At 37.9% G+C, this 16,332-nt stretch overlaps 1 protein-coding gene across 19 annotated transcripts in view; it reads right to left on the reverse strand.

The window, feature by feature from the left end:
- Positions 1–16,332, reverse strand: part of LOC129775329 (ATP-binding cassette sub-family C member Sur) — a 185,822-nt gene that overhangs the window by 125,223 nt on the left and 44,267 nt on the right. For all 19 annotated transcript variants that reach the window (XM_055779971.1, XM_055779965.1, XM_055779969.1 and 16 more), the window contains 3 exons: positions 14,691–15,016; positions 13,737–13,915; positions 2,059–2,286 (listed from right to left, as the gene is read on the reverse strand). In XM_055779971.1, coding sequence (XP_055635946.1) covers positions 2,059–2,286; positions 13,737–13,915; positions 14,691–15,016 — 733 coding nt within the window. The remainder of the gene's footprint in view (positions 1–2,058; positions 2,287–13,736; positions 13,916–14,690; positions 15,017–16,332) is intronic.

Genomic DNA, 16,332 nt, shown 5'->3' on the forward strand with positions numbered 1-16,332 from the left:
CGGAAGGTGTCTAAGAAAACCGTAGAACAACAATCTCGAGCCAAAACAAGGACACAAAAACTGTATAACCGGCTACTGGACAACAGCCATCTGGACAACCGTCCATCCTGATGGACAACGAAACATACGTCAAACAGGATTCAAGAACGCTTCCAGGGTCGCAATTTTACACAAAATCGGCGGAGGAGGAGGTGGACGAGGCTGAATGCACGATTGCACTGGGATGATTTGGAGAGAAGGTTCTAATATAGCAAGCTATTTGTACTTGTGATCTGCGGTCCCCTTATTTCTTCACAAAAGATACAATCAATGCTCAAATTCACAAAGATTAATGCTTGAAGAATAGATTGCTGCCCTCTATAAAAAAAAAGCCTCCCCCTCTCTTCTGGCCGGATTTGGCATCTGCACATTGCAGTAGCTCTCAGACAATAATATCCAATTCGTCGAGAATAACATCAATCCACCTAATTATCCGGAGCTCCGACCAATTGAACGTTACTGGGCGAGTGTGAAAGGGATCTTCAAGAAGGAGTGAACAGTTTCCCAAACCATGGAGGAATTCAGAAAAAAAAGGACAGCAGTATCCAGGAAATGCACAACAGCTACTGTGCAAAAGTTGATGAAAGGTCTTCCATCAAAAGTGCGTTCGTTCTATAGAGCATTATATTTTGACTTATGTTAGCCACATTACTGTTTCACATTGTACTGATCTTCAATAAACCAAAAACAAAAGTCGAATGACTGTTGATTCATGATGACAGAACTGGAAGAAGCAAAAACTCATTTCCAATTGAATGCGAACGCCGATGGATTCATAGTCCCCTGACTATCCTCAGTTGAATATGACTTTGTCGAGCCCAATACCAATCAAGAGAAGATTGTGAAAACCGATTACTAGAGTTTTTCGCTAATAAGAACCATGATTTCTATGAGAGAGGCATAGAACAGCCGTTTGTTGGTGTTGTCAACAGACAACGGGTTTAGTATCTGTTCGACAATAACACTCATTGCTGGTCAACTCCAACTACAATTCGCTTCCAAATTCTCATGTGAAATGTGCCTCTAAATAATAGATATCATCATTGTTAACCATTATTAAATAATCAATGCAATATTATTGCTGGACACTTATCGTTTAGCTTTTATATCCATAAAAGTAGAAACTCAATCATTACAAATGTGCCTTTTCATGCTTTCTTTTTTCAATGCAGCAACCTAATAAGACTTCATCCAGCAAACCGATTAAGGACAAGCATGGCTGGATTAGTCCTAGCTCCCGGCGGGCATCGCGGCCAGAAGCCGTTATCATCTGAAAAGTGACTTCCTGTCTCCGGAAAAGACAAAAACTGCATTCTCAACCGTTGTCCATTTTCGGAATGAAAACCGGCGACGTTCTTCTCAAACAAAAGCATTTTATCTCCAAACCAAACAGGAACCCTAGCCGCTCAGCTTCACAATGGAGAGTCGAGCAAAGAAATCCCGAAAAGACACTTAGATTATTATACGACAGTGTAATTAAAATTGTATGACACGAACGTGAGACGCTTTTTCACATTTAAGCGTATTATTCTCCACCAGCCCGTAGCATCTCTGGAACCATTTATGGGACAAGCACTAAGGAGGAGAATCGTGGGGGCTTGTCAGGGAATAAGAAAAGGAAACCCCTCGGGAAGCTAGTGGTAGAGCTTCTCAGCCGTAATTAATCATGTCATTATTTCGCATTCTACGTTACACCACCCTTACAGTTAAGTTGGTGTTTCTCTCCGGATAGTTCACTACGTTTGCTCCGAAGGAAAATGGTTCACACCTGGGGGAATTCAATGTGTTTGATTGAAGCCTCGCTTCCAAGAATTCCCCGAACGCAAACATATCACGCACGTTGCCTCTCAAAGCTAGCGGCTTTGATTTACGGCGAGCAGCACCAGAAACCCTCTACGGGAACAGTAAATACGGATAATTCATAGAGCAATTCAATAAGAACGTGACGTAAATAACAGCTTAGTGGAATTTAATGTTCGGAAAATGTTATATTCGGGGGAGAATCATGTATCCACTTACTTTGTAGCTCTGGTAGATGGACAAGAACTGATCGTAGTGATAACGGCTGGTTTCGGTTTCCGGGAGCGTTCCAAGGTTGTCCAGTTCCAAAGGCTCCACATAACCTCGCCAGAGTAACGGCGCAATCCACCAGAACGTAATGCGGGATAAAAATGGCGATGATGAGGACTTATATCCTGTGCCGCCCTTCGAAACCGGTGGGATGTTGTGCCTCCTGGACGAAGACGTCTATGACGAAAGGAATTGAAATGAAATATTTTTGATACTAGCCAAAGAGAATATCTTATTATTAATCAAACATAACACGCCACATCGTGTTGCAAACACTTATTCTTAATTACACCGACGATAAGAAACAATTTCACAACTACTCCTCTCCGTCCATGATTTCTCCAAGTGATTCACTTAATCCTCTCGAAAAATTACCATCAAATAAATTGCCCGTATTATGAAAGCTATTTCGTACCAGGTTAAACTTTTCCCCCTGGCATCACCTTCAAACACCCGTTAGGGAGCCGTTATCTGTCTGCTCGATTGCGAGGCGACATAATGACAAAACTTTTAATGTACGACAATCTAATTATAAATTATTTTCCACATCATCATGCCTCTTTTGTCGACCAGCCAGAAGTCAGTTACGATTATCGTCGTCATAACCAGGCCAGCAATGGCCCACGTAGCCTTGTCCCCGGGCTGAATTTAACGTGCCACTGTTCGGAAACCACGGGGAAAGCTTCATCATTGTCAACCGAGGACAAACCATCAAGTTGCTCAGCAATGGCCCCAAGCCGACCGTTCAACACCCGTTTTACCCATATAGTGGCACACTACATATATGGCAAAATGTTTGGATCCCCAGCGATGAATCCAAACCAATCCTTGGGACAATGTCCAACCAAACCGCCAAAGTTAAACAAAAAAAAAGCACGGCTAATAACGTTACCCATGACGGATTCAGCAATGAATTGTGGAAATTTACGACATAAATACAGCATACAACTTTCGCTTTATGAAACGAATTAAGTTAAGTGTGCGAGAGGAAAAACAAATTCACCGTAACGAGCATAACCATAAGTCCATGCTACTAGGTACTATAAAATATGAAAATATTTATTTTAATGTTCAGTAATGTAACGTCTTTGTGACTTTCATTATCCATTGAAAGATATTAACCTATTTAGACGTTTCATAGTCTAACATTCTATAAAACAATTTGGAACTGGATCACCGCCATGAACGCATTCAAAGACATTAAAGACAGCTATGCCACCATATGAACAAAGTTTCAAAAAAAATCGGAGAGGGTCGGGGCAGCGACCGGTTGAGTCGGCATGGCATTTCTACATATCAATTACTTTGAGAAGCTTAATGTGAACATGCCCTGAGAAGATGATTCATAAACACAAAATCAACTCACAGAGGATCAATAAGTTAGTCGATGAGATGTTAACTAGATGTATGTAAGCAAAGATGAGGTAAATATAATGGATATTTCAAAATATGTAATAATTGTTCCACAACTGGAAAGGGATGAATCGAGGCTTGGTCGCAACCCTAATGAACGCTTTGAAAGACGTCTTGAAGAACGAATGAAAAATCAACGTTCCAGCAGTTTTGGGAAAACTTACACCTAATATTAGTACTTACTGCAATATTTGGATAATTACAGAAGATTTTCTTAAAAACTACAAAAAACTGCACTTTTTTTAAATCGATGTAGAAAATTTGTATATTTTTTATCATCAAAGCAACAAGTTATTCTTGTACAGAATTCGATAGAATCTTCAACACTGCCTTCCAATTTGCGGCGCGAAGATTATTTATTGAATGAAATCATAGATCATGGATTATCAAACATGAAACTTGAACCATTGAAACTATGTACATCTCATCTTCATACTTTGATTTTTCCAAAGTTTTGAGTTTCAAAAATAACTCAAAAAATCGTTGTTCCTCTAATGCAAGGTGTTGCTCTAAATGTTTTGTCGAGTATAAGGCAATAAAGAATAACTTTTTAGGCTAAAAAAAATTAGTGTTGATTTTTATTTTATTTTATTTTATTTTTTTTCAAAAAGTAATTTCCCGAAAAATCTTTCTACTCGTGGGAAATACTCAGTCTGTTACGCCAAATTAGTACGCAATATTTCATTTAAATAAGAAATAGTCAATCAAAATTTAGCATATTTTCAGGTTATTGGGAATGAAAAGTGATTTTTTTCGATAGTCTAACAATAAGTTTCAAAGTAAATGAATAACATTCTTCGTCTGTTGTCGGGGGATGACGGTGAATGTAACACTTGAAAACATTCCGTACTGTTGCTCAACGCATCAAATTTGACAACCTCTTCCACCAACGCACAATGATCCAAGAAGCGCGTTAAGGTTGAAATTAGCATCTAGAGCACGACAGTTATTCTCTAGACAAAAACTGTCTTCGACAAAGTTGTTACATATGATAGAGATTTGTATGATGTCAAAAATAGGGTGACCAAAATTTTTGATTAAATGAAAAATCTAGTTTTCTTGCGTATATAGATAGAGGTAAACATAGTTCGACAAAATTGTAGCACCAGTTATTCTAAGAAACTTTGAAGAAAAAAATTTTTTTCTTTCTCTTAAAATAACCAATATAACGCTTCCTATCTAAGTTGCATTAGGCTGACCATGAAAATTTTTTTCCCTCTAACCTTCATATTTTAAATTCTACATTAAAACTGTCTTCGGAAGACTTTTAGAGATTATTAAGACAAACATATGTTGGGGGGCGATCTGGCGTAGTGGTAACTTCCATGCCTCTCACGCAAAAGGTCACGAGTTGAATTCTCACTCCCGACATTCTTCCAAAAATGGAAGTAAAAAGTGACGAACCAGCCAAATGAGTTGAAGGTCACTATAATACAACTAGAAGTGGGTTATATCTGTGATATAACAGCAAGGTAGACGTAGGACTATCGCTGTCTCTGTAATCATTTGTTTGAAATTGCATTTGAATCAATTCTCAATGAATGAATGCATAATTATTTCTAAAGATTGCTGAAAGTTTTCCTTGTTAGTGTGCGAGTGAATGAGAATGAGTATGAAATTGTTACTAACATAAAATTCAACTATTTCGAACTTGTTGGTAGTCCAAAAAAGAACCGTTGGGTTTGCGTGGTTTTGCAAAGCAACTGATGAAGTTTGATAATTCTATTTTGTTCTCGTGAGAATAATACCTGAGAGTTTTCATGACCACTCCACTCGGAAGCAGAATAGAAACTCTGCTCTTGGATACGATTGCATCACTGAAACCACATGCGCATATTTTCCTTCGCCCGACCGCAATTACAAGCAAACATTCCTTCATGACCATTTCATGCGAAAGCAAAACAGAAACTGATGCTCTTGAATACGATTGCATCACGGGAACCGATTGCGCAAATTTTCCTTTTGTCGAGCGCAAGCGAGTAAATGAAATGACAGCCTGCATGCCATTCCATTCTTTGTTTTTGAGAGGCCTTAAACTTTGCATTTCATGCGCCTCTAATCCTGCATGTATTCGCGATGACGGTTCCTCCAGGTGCTTTGATTTTGCATCCATGTTCGGGAACACATTCCGATCACCACAAAAGCAATCATCATCAATGAATGAGCTAGATTGTTATGAATTAAATAGTCTGTTTTCAAAGCAATTTTTAAGCTATTGAAACGATTTTTTGGACCAATAAGTGACAATCATATAACTCTTTGGCATTTTATCTTTCGAATCTCACTCTCTCGTTTTCGAAATTATGAACTTATATCCCGGTACAGAATTGAAAGACGTAGTCCTACAAAACAAACATATGTTTTAATTGTTTGCCTTAGAACGAATGTCAAACAAATGAAGATGTATTTCTTGGGAAAAAATATAAATAACTTTGAGTAGAACTAAGATAGAGACAAATTCTGCATCGCGCAAATCTTAAGTCTTTGTAAGCTCTAAAAGTCGCCAGTTTTGATGTATAATTTGAAATATAAAAGTTAGAGCAAAAAAAAGATTTTTTCATTGTGGCCCTAACGCAAAAAGATAGAAAAAAAACTTTGTTCTACAAAGTTTCTTAAAAAAAACTGGGGTTATAACATTTTCCAACTATGTTTACCTCTATCTATAAAGATAAGAAAAATAGATTTTTTATTTCATCAAAAATGTTGGTCACCATATTTTTGATAACATAAAAATAAGCGCTCCATCCATATGTAACAATTTTTCCGAAGACAGTTTTTGTCTGGAGAATAACTGTCGAATTCTAGATGCTAATTTACACTTCAATGCACTTCCTGAACCATTGTGCAATGGTCATTAACAGATTGATTCATGGTTACTCAATAAAAACTTTTTGTGAATGCAAAACTTATTTTCCACAGAAACAAATGAAAAAGAGTATAGAAATCGAATCATTTTTAATATAATCAGCTAAAAATATGAACAGAGCAGAGTGCAATATAAAACATTATTATCCCTTCATTTTAGAAAAAGATTAAACACGCAGGTATAAGTTGTGCACCATTTAAAAACCAAAAGTTTATGAATTGAAATATTCTACTTGATCTTCTATCAGTTTGAGAAAGGCAAACTGTTTCATTTTCTTCTTAGAAGTTTTTCACGACTAAGAAAATATATATCTAATCAAATCAATAACGAACCCAATCAGCTTTATTTTCCAGTATTCATTTTCTCCTTTTGCACGATCCATGCGATCATACACTACAGAGATACCTTAAATTGAATAAAAACTTAAAAATAGGCCTAAAATGGGTCAGAAATATTTTTTTCTTGTTTTCATAGTGTACTATCCCATGGGCGTCTTCGTAGCCACTTGGTTACGCGTTCGCTTACTAAGCGATCCGTCGTGAGTTCAAACTCAGGGCCCTCAATTGACCATCTTTGTGTTGTTATAGAATAACTACGTCCACGCAAACATCATCAGCGATGGAGATCGATCCACGGTCGAAATTAGATCGATTCATCCATATAACTGCTCTGCTCTGCAAGAAACATCGGGCTGCTGTTCTATAAATAACCACACAATGATCAATATCAACTGTCTCCGCTGTCCGGTCTGCTGAACAATGGAAGAACAGAAAGAATACCCTTACGCCGAAATGGCTACTACTGTGTAATTTACCAGAATGTAATGGAACAGAAAACTTAACGCCTAAATGGCTACTACTAACTACTGTGTAATTTACAGTTTATAGAAACATAAACATATGGACATGTACACGATTAAAACCCGGCTCTGTTACAGCTAAAATGCTAATGAGCCTAATAAATAAATAAATGGGATAAAAAAATATAGGAGGTTGTGTCCAAGATACGACCGCATTGTTGACGTAGAACTACGCTGTTATTTTATATAAGTCGCTTGTTTATACCTTCGGATATTATTCTATAATGCTGTGAAATTTTAGAAACAACTGCTTAGTAGAATAGTCTCAGAAATGATTTTTTCATTGTAGAATCAGTTGACGATAATTGATTGATAATTCATTCTTGTTCTCGTAAAACAATCGTAAGTCGCAATTTATTTCATGTCAATGCATTGAAAATTTACCTCGAAGGCTATTCCGGTGGCCTTTTCCGAAATTGACATAGACTCGGCTACAGTCGATTATATACATGTTGCACCAGCACCATTATTCCATATCCCATAACTACATCAATATAGCTTTGGCACCGCATGTAAACAACAACAATGACAACACTTGCAAGTATCAAATATCATGCTACATGTTATTTAGTATTGCCTCAAAGGAATCGCACCTCTAGATATCGTTGGTACAAACTAAGCGTAAACCAAGCGCCAAACAAGCGTTCACCATAGCATGCATACAGAGCCATACATTGGTGGCTTGAAACTACTAGCAATATAAATATTTCTCATCATTTTGCGCTATTCTCAAAAGAAACGTTTCTGTTAATATTACTGGCCTCGGAAAGAGTTGCATTACTTTCTTATGCTCGAGATAAGCGCAGCTGTCTCCCTTAGTGGAGGAAGTTTTGCTACTGGCAAGCAAAACCTAATCACATACAAAATTCCAGAACATTTACTTTCTTGATGACTAAACAAGAGAAATAAACTCTTTTTGTTAATAACAACCTCGAACACAGTAGCAATGCTTCATTATGATCAATATTAGCGCAAATGCAATCCTAGTTGAAGGCAGTTTTGCGACTGGCACGCGAACCCAAATAACTTATAACATTCCAGTAAGATATTCAAGATGCTTAGTATTCCCAAATATTTTTTTGGTGCACAACCTTAACGTCTGCTTCGCCATAACGTCAGTTTAATACATTGATGCATTCTCAAAGGCACAAACGAAGGGCTTATGAGGACGGGAAATAAACAATGTTAACTGCTTGGAAAAAGACCGAATTATGCCACACAGCTTGTACTCTGCTGTAACAACCATCGATGCGAATTCGCTGATGAGTTTGTCAAGAGCGACCGCCTTCACCACCAGCGGGGGGAGTTGAATTTGGTTGCTGCCTGGGCGTTTACATTTTCGACCGACGCGCCGAAATCGCCTACTTCGCTGTTGTTTGGTGCGGTGTCACATTCGCGAAGGCTCGGTTCAGTGCGAGCGCTTTTCACTACACCAACACCGCGTGCATCATTAGATGACGCTTACTTCGAAATTTTATTGCCCCTGGCAATGCGTTCGTTTTTTGCAGGGCTCGAGCCTGCCTTCCTCTTCTACTTGCTCATCGCACACTACGCGAAGCGTCCAATTTATGACGCGGAAAGAAGAACACACGATACGAATAACGCGAAAAACGAACAGAAAAATCAAACGACGATTTCCAAGTTGGATTACCACAGGTGGGGTCCAATCTTAGATCGAAGCGCGGCGAAAGTAAAGTGAACTGGATTACTCAACAGTCCGATGCCGAATGAAAGTTTGCCTCAGCGAGATCCACTGTTTATACTCTAGGCAAGTATTCCCCTTCATTCTTCTTCTTTTCCTTTGTTCACTGAGACTTTAAATCCTACGATTTCCCCTCTGTTGGTCGTCGATAAGTTGCTCGTTATTGATAGCTCTGTTCGGGAAAGCACTCAAATGGACAGAACAAATGTATGGGAAAATAGAAACACTTAAAGTTTTCATGAATTTTAACCATTTACTAACAATGTATGGCATATTAAACAAATCTTACGGAATTTCCGATTCGTTTAGTATGTAAATCGCCAAAATCCGTTCGCGGCAAAAATAGTTATTAACGTTAACTTTGGGCCTGATTCTCGAATACACTTCACGGTGGAAACGGTCTGAAACGTATTCGCGATGACAACGGTACGGTGTCGACATCTGGATGCGAGATTAGTTTCCCACTAAATTTATCATTATAAAATCAAATTATCTTCAGATCAAATTTTTGTTTGAGATTACTATATCACACGAAGAAAACAAAGTTTTCCACTCACATTGAATACCAGTTTGATAAGAAGAGGTTAATTTTTATTAATGATTTTTTATTTGAAAATTGCTCATTCTGCCTGAAAACTCATCATTATCTTCGACACTTCACTAACTCGTAAAACGTAGTTCAATGGCGTGCCGTTTATTTCGTTTCCACCGTGAAGTGTATTCGAGAATCAGGCCCTTTATTTCATAAAAACGTGACCTGTTTTCTGATTTAACACCCTTAATGAAAGACGTAGTTCTACGTCAAAAAATAGTGTACTATCCCCTTAAGGGGGACCCCTGTCTTTATGGTCGAAAAATAATGAATTTTCTTGATTTTTTTTCGGATATTAGGAATAAAGTAAAGTGTTCAGTTATTTTTGTTATTGTTCAAGGTATATTTGAAGGCGTATTTTCTATTTTTTAGTGCACGAATAATGATTATTACGCTGTTGACAGCTGGATGCGTAGAGGCTGTCTGAAAATCTGTACATTGCTAGTGGTATCGATTTTGAAACAAAGGGGTGTCGCAGAAAGAATTCCAATGAATATTTTTCAACTCTAGGACAATACTTAGAGCGTTACATACGGGTTTTTGAAAATTCGAAAAATTGCCAAAACGAAGGCAACTTTTGTTAAAAATGAGTGGTATTAAATGAAAAATCGCTGTTTAGAAGCTCATAAAAAATCAAAAAAATTAGATAATTTAGATAATTAATTTTCACACGCTGCTAAAACATTTCAGCCAAATCGGTCGAATAAATCCTGTTTCGGTTTCGGTAAATCGGTTTCGAGAACGCGTTTGAAAATTTCTACAACAATACAATATCCCTTGAGGTGACTTTATACTATTGTTTGTAACTTTCCAACAAAATCAAATATCGAAAAATCCTTCTAGGACAAAAATCAACAAAAACAAGAAAACAATTTTTTTGATTTTCCAGACCGGGGTCCCCCATTAAATGACCAATGTATTTACACCCACAACGTTGCACTACTATCTGAGATGTTGCTGCCAACTCCTAATATGAGTTGGCATAAAATTTCGAGAAAAACGCGTTTGAAAATTTCTACAACAATACAATATCCCTTGAGGTGACTTCATACTATTGTTTGTAACTTTCCAACAAAATCAAATATCGAAAAATCCTTCCAGGACAAAAACCAACAAAAACAATAAAACGATTTTTTTTTATTTTCCAGACCGGGGTCCCCCATTAAATGACCAATGTATTTACACCCACAACGTTGCACTACTTTCTGAGATGTTGCTGCCAACTCCTAATATGAGTTGGCATAAAATTAGTCAATAGTTTAATGCCCTTCATTTGTTTATGCGTTTGTCAGTGTTTTTTCAAAAGGGATGAAACGGATAACGGATATCCGGCATACTTCGAGGCCGAATAGCCGGATATCTGCCAGTCGGATACTCGGCTCTATATTTACAACTAGAAAACTGGGAGAAACTGCATGAGTGCATGAAGCAAATAAAGGAATACATTTTAAAGACAAATAAGCACATTTTTACATAAAATTTATGAACGAAGATTAAATTTTCCACTAAGAATGAATATCCTTTGATATTGATTTTTGTTGTGGACATAGTGAAATAAATTTAGCCCTCCTGTACTCGCGCGAAAAATCGTAACTCGTGTACTCACAGATTATGCGCGTCTCTGTATTATTGCTGTTGTGTATTTTTAGGCGTTATTGGTATTCATTCATAGAAAAATATAATTGAATGAAAAAACTCCAGAAAATATTTTTGAAGAAATAACCAAAAATACGTGTAATGGCCTCTACCATATATTCGAGGTGACTTCGCATGTTGCTGCAGAAAAAAAGTATTCGAATAAGGATGAGACTGCACATGGAACACCGAACATACCTCCCATTAGAGCATCTTTAAACGCTGGATGAATGATTTCCCAATGACTATTTATGAGAAGATTCAAATCTATATCTATAAGAATGGATTTCTGTCTGTCTGATTCTTATGAACTTTTCTGAACCGATTGACATGAAAATTGGTATGTAGAGTTTTTTGGGGCCGGGGATCGTTCTTATGATAGTTCGAGACTCCTCCCCCCTCTCTAAGGGGAGGCTGCCATACAACTGAAACACAAATTTCTACATTACTCGAGAATTAATCAAGTAAATGAAACGAAATTTGGCATGTGGAGGTTTTAGGGTGCAATGAATAATTCTTTGGTGATTAGATACGCCTCCCCCTTCTTTTACGGGGGACTGACATACAAATGAAACACAAACTTCTGTATTACTCGAGAATTAATCAAACAAATGAAACCAAATTAGACATATAGAGGGTACAATCAATGTTTCTATGGTGATTAGACACTCCACCCTCCTCACTAGGGATCGATAAACGATTCTATGGTGGTTCGACACTCTTCCCCTCTAAGAGGAGGCTGCCATACAAATGAAACACAAACTTCTGCATAACTCAAGAAATAAGCAAGCAAATGGAGCCAAATTTAGGATGTGAGGGTTTTTGGGTACGAGAAATGTTTCTATGATGGTATGACACCCCTCTCTTCTCTGGAATGAAGAGGAGGTTCCATAAAAATAATACACATATTCCAACCAAACATGACGATTGAAAATTTTTTGAAAACTCTGAGGGGAAACGGGAAAATTCAAAAAATTCTATTCGCATGTGTTCTACAATTACATATTGACAAGTGTTGTTAGTCTATTTGATGTTTGCGGTAGCAAAATTGATCTTCGTTCGAAAGTGGAAATGGATTTAAATGTGATAAAACGCACACCTATATCTTCTTCTATGAATATAAATAAAAATGGATCGCCGAATGTGTTGATAAGAGCAAAACTCGAAAAAGGAATTGTCCGATTTAGGGCTGTCTTCATTCTATCATATTTTCTGTATCAAACATTTATTCCACGTAACGGAGGAACATGTTATTTGCATATGAATGAAAAATCTTGCACGAGAATTGTGTCTGAAATTAATCTGATATTATAATGCCGAGTTTTGATAGAAGTACTGAAATTTTACGGTAAAAAAATAATATTAAAGGGTAGATTAGAAGATCAATCAATGAACAGTTCTACAATTGGACCCAACAGCGTGCGCTTAGTAAGAAAACGTGGATGTGATAACGAAAAATAATTTTTGGGCGGGACGAAGTTTGCCGGGTCAGCTAGTTACAAAACTAAAAATACAAAATATTGGGCCCGAGGTTAAAGTCAAACTATTCAGAAGTTCTTGAAATGTAAACAGCCAGGTAGAAAATCTTATTAGGGTATATAAAATATCTTGCGATGAATCTTCTGAGATTTTAAGAGAATTTATTAGCATTTCAGTAATCAAACCTTATGTTTGTATAAATTATGTCAACGAGCTGTTTTGTTATGATTTATCTTGTGTTAATGAGCAATTATTGATTTTATTTAATATCTGGTATCCGGCCGGATATAAGATATACTGTTTGATATAGTTATCATAATGAAATCGTAAATAAATATAATGTTCCAGAAACTTTCGCATTTACCATACGCTATTTATAGTACAGTAGAACCCCGATTATCCACGAAATAGTCTGACAAGGTCACCGCGAATAAAGAAAATCTCGGATAACGCTGTAAACGACTGAATATGAGGTGCAAACACGAAATAAAGATCTTTCAGCATGAAAACTATATTTAATTAATAAAGAAATTAATGAACTAATCATCTGTAAGGTCGTGTACACAAGTGATGAGATAATGTGAAATCTTGACCAAAACAAAAGAGCAAGTGCCTACCTTTCATGGACAAATTTTGGGGAGCTCTATAGAATTACTATGGTACTCACTTTCGCGGATAGCACGCACCGCGGATCATCCGCCCGGGGAAAACCAGGGGTCCACTGTAAATGCGTAACCGATATGCTATAGACCTCTAACACTTTGAACAAATGAATATGTATTCAGTGCAACATTACACGGCTAGTTGTTTGAGGCGTGTATACCTGTAAAAGTTGGAATAACTTTCTTTGACGAAAAAAAAATTGACCAGAATAGAAATCAAACTCGAAGCACCAACAAAGAAATGTGGATACAAACCACTCGTCCATCATAGATTCTTTCACGTTTCCGTTCTTATGAAATCCATATTCAAATCCAAAATTAAGGCAGATTTCTCTCTATTACAGATTGTTGACACTGAACTAAATCAAATATATATCGTGTGAAAAAAAGATTCATGAGGTTAATATAGTAATACACACCTCTATGTGAACGGTGATTCCATCGATGACCGCCGTTGTTACCAGTGTCAAGGCAGATCCGAAGGCTAACGAGGTCGGGAGTGTCACCACAGTGTCCACCGCACCATTGACGTATTCATATTTGCACCACTTCGCTACAGATTGAGCTCCCTGAATCGTCATGACGATGTATAATAGTCCTGCAGGGATAATAAATAATAATAATAAAAAGAAAAACGCCGAAAAAAGAAATTTGACTGCGACTGACAGTAGGGATGCACATTTCGAACCGTAAAAAATAATCTACAAGCTAGCTAACGGGAATGTGTTCGAAAATTGGCACCACTTCACGCTATCGCCATAAACGTCGACAACCCTAATATTTATTTCTCCTGACAGTGGCAAGCTGTACCATATTCCCAATACGTATGAGAGAAGGATAATCTGCGAATTGTTCCCTTGTTCCACTGCAGCAAGCAAGGATGCCGCCTGTTGTATGTCTACATAATTTATGGTCGTACTTCAGATTGAAAATTTATGCCGAGATGTAAATAACTTATTACTCGCAGAATACTATTTCACAACCAATGCCAGGGTTGGTGGCTGCTACCTCCTGCAATCCGTATGGATCCTATTCGATGTGAAACATGCTTGAATATTGGTTTTTTTATTTCATTTTTTCCAAAAATACGCACTCTACCACCAGGAAGGCGATCGTTTTTCATCTTGATATTGCGTTTGAAGCGTGCGTATATGGAACATATTTCATATTCTTATTACGATGTTATGCTCGTTGGACCATTATTGATTCACTGAATCACAGCAATATGATTGCTTTGAGTTAGTCATTTTTCAGGAAACATGGGCAGGTGAAATGATTCATTTTTGTTTTATTTTGAGATTTGATTCAGAATCTAAAGCTAGTCCTGCAGATCGCCGATGGTTAATTAAAAACTGTATCACTACCATACCTACCGAATTCATCTCTCAATTCAACCACCCGGACAAACGCTGCTGCCACAAGGATGGAAATTAATCCTAAGCAAACGGAGCACAATCCGAACACTGCCGTCACCATTGGCACATCGTCATCGTCTGAGGGTCCTTTCTCTCTTCTCTCCAGTTCTGCTAATCGTGGTGTCTCATCAGGATAAGTCTGTTCTCGGTTGAACTCTTGATGTCCAATTTGTGCCAGTTGATGTACGATCATAGCATACTGGGCCACCTCACAGATGCTGACGAGAATTGATGCCAAGACGAGCGAGAACCGCAAATTATGCAAAGCCAACAGATTATAACGCCTGGAATAAACAGTCGAAAGAAGTGGGTGAAATGAATCTCAACAGATAACTATGATAGTTTGGTTTGGACTTAATTTCAAGCCTCGCCAAACGCACCGTGTGGCCAATGTGCTCCTGGAGGGAGAGAGTCAGTTGAGCAAAAACCCCAATAGTGATAGTATTCAAATGACCATAAGTGTTAGACGGTAGAGTTCTGTGGAATCAGTTAAAGCAGTAAATCATCACACGTTTCCAATGGAAATAAATGTTTAAACTACCAGTCCGGACAAGGTAATGGCTATCGTTGGGCAGCTAAATTCCGAGAATGATGATGTACTTGTTTCTTCGAGGGGTAAAATGTGCATGAACAAGCCGTCGCCACCCACAACCAGCCGTTGTTTATATGGTGTCAAGGGTAACACACTAATTGAATTGATTTACGGAGTATCATTTGGACCCCGCACCGGATCGAAGTGTGACCGAGTAAACACAACACGATAATTGAAGCAAAACAAGGTCCCCGTAGTTCATTATGCTGCCTGCTGCATGGAAAATGTGCTCTCCGAGGATCCTAGCTCCGAAAGGGAACCTTTTGGATACGAGTACACAGTATGAAAATGAATGGAACCATTACCATTAAGAGCGCCTTGTTTGTTTTGGGGTAGGGATATTCATTATACGGATACAAATATGACATGTCACGGAAATGGGGCTTCTCAAATTTTACTTATCTAGGAACCACAATGAAATTTATTACGAACAGTGATCGCTCGAACGTTGAAGTGATAACACGCTTTTATTGGAAGACCACAAAAAGCCTTTGTAGCACATTCAGTGCACCTATTTTAACAATAAGCGGAATCTATTCATTGAATAGATAAAAGGAAAATGAATAAAGCTCGTAAGAATACAGTAAAAATAGCTTTCTCGAGCGGTGTTAAGGCACCTGGCCATCTAGATGTGATCCGTTTCACGGCAAATGCTCTTAAGGTTCCAGCCTCAGAAGTGCACTCGATCTACAAGGATGAATACGACCGTTGTTTCTATATCAAGTTTCTTGACGAGCCAGATTTTGAGCGTTTTGTCTCTGGAATCGAAGAAGAATACCCGTTCGAATATAATGATGGAGGAAGAACAGTTGTGCGACTGGAGGTGGCGAGCCGACTCTTCAGATATGTAAGAATCTTTAATTTACCCCCCGAAACCGATGATAAGGACATCGCCGCTGTGCTTAGCCAATTTGGCGCAATACGACAACATGTGCGTGAAAGGTATCCAACAAGCTACGATTACACAGTGTACAGTGGAATACGCGGCGTTCACATGGAAATAGCCAA

Source organism: Toxorhynchites rutilus, chromosome 3 (assembly GCF_029784135.1).
Source record: "Toxorhynchites rutilus septentrionalis strain SRP chromosome 3, ASM2978413v1, whole genome shotgun sequence".
Taxonomy (NCBI): Eukaryota; Metazoa; Arthropoda; class Insecta; order Diptera; family Culicidae; genus Toxorhynchites; species Toxorhynchites rutilus.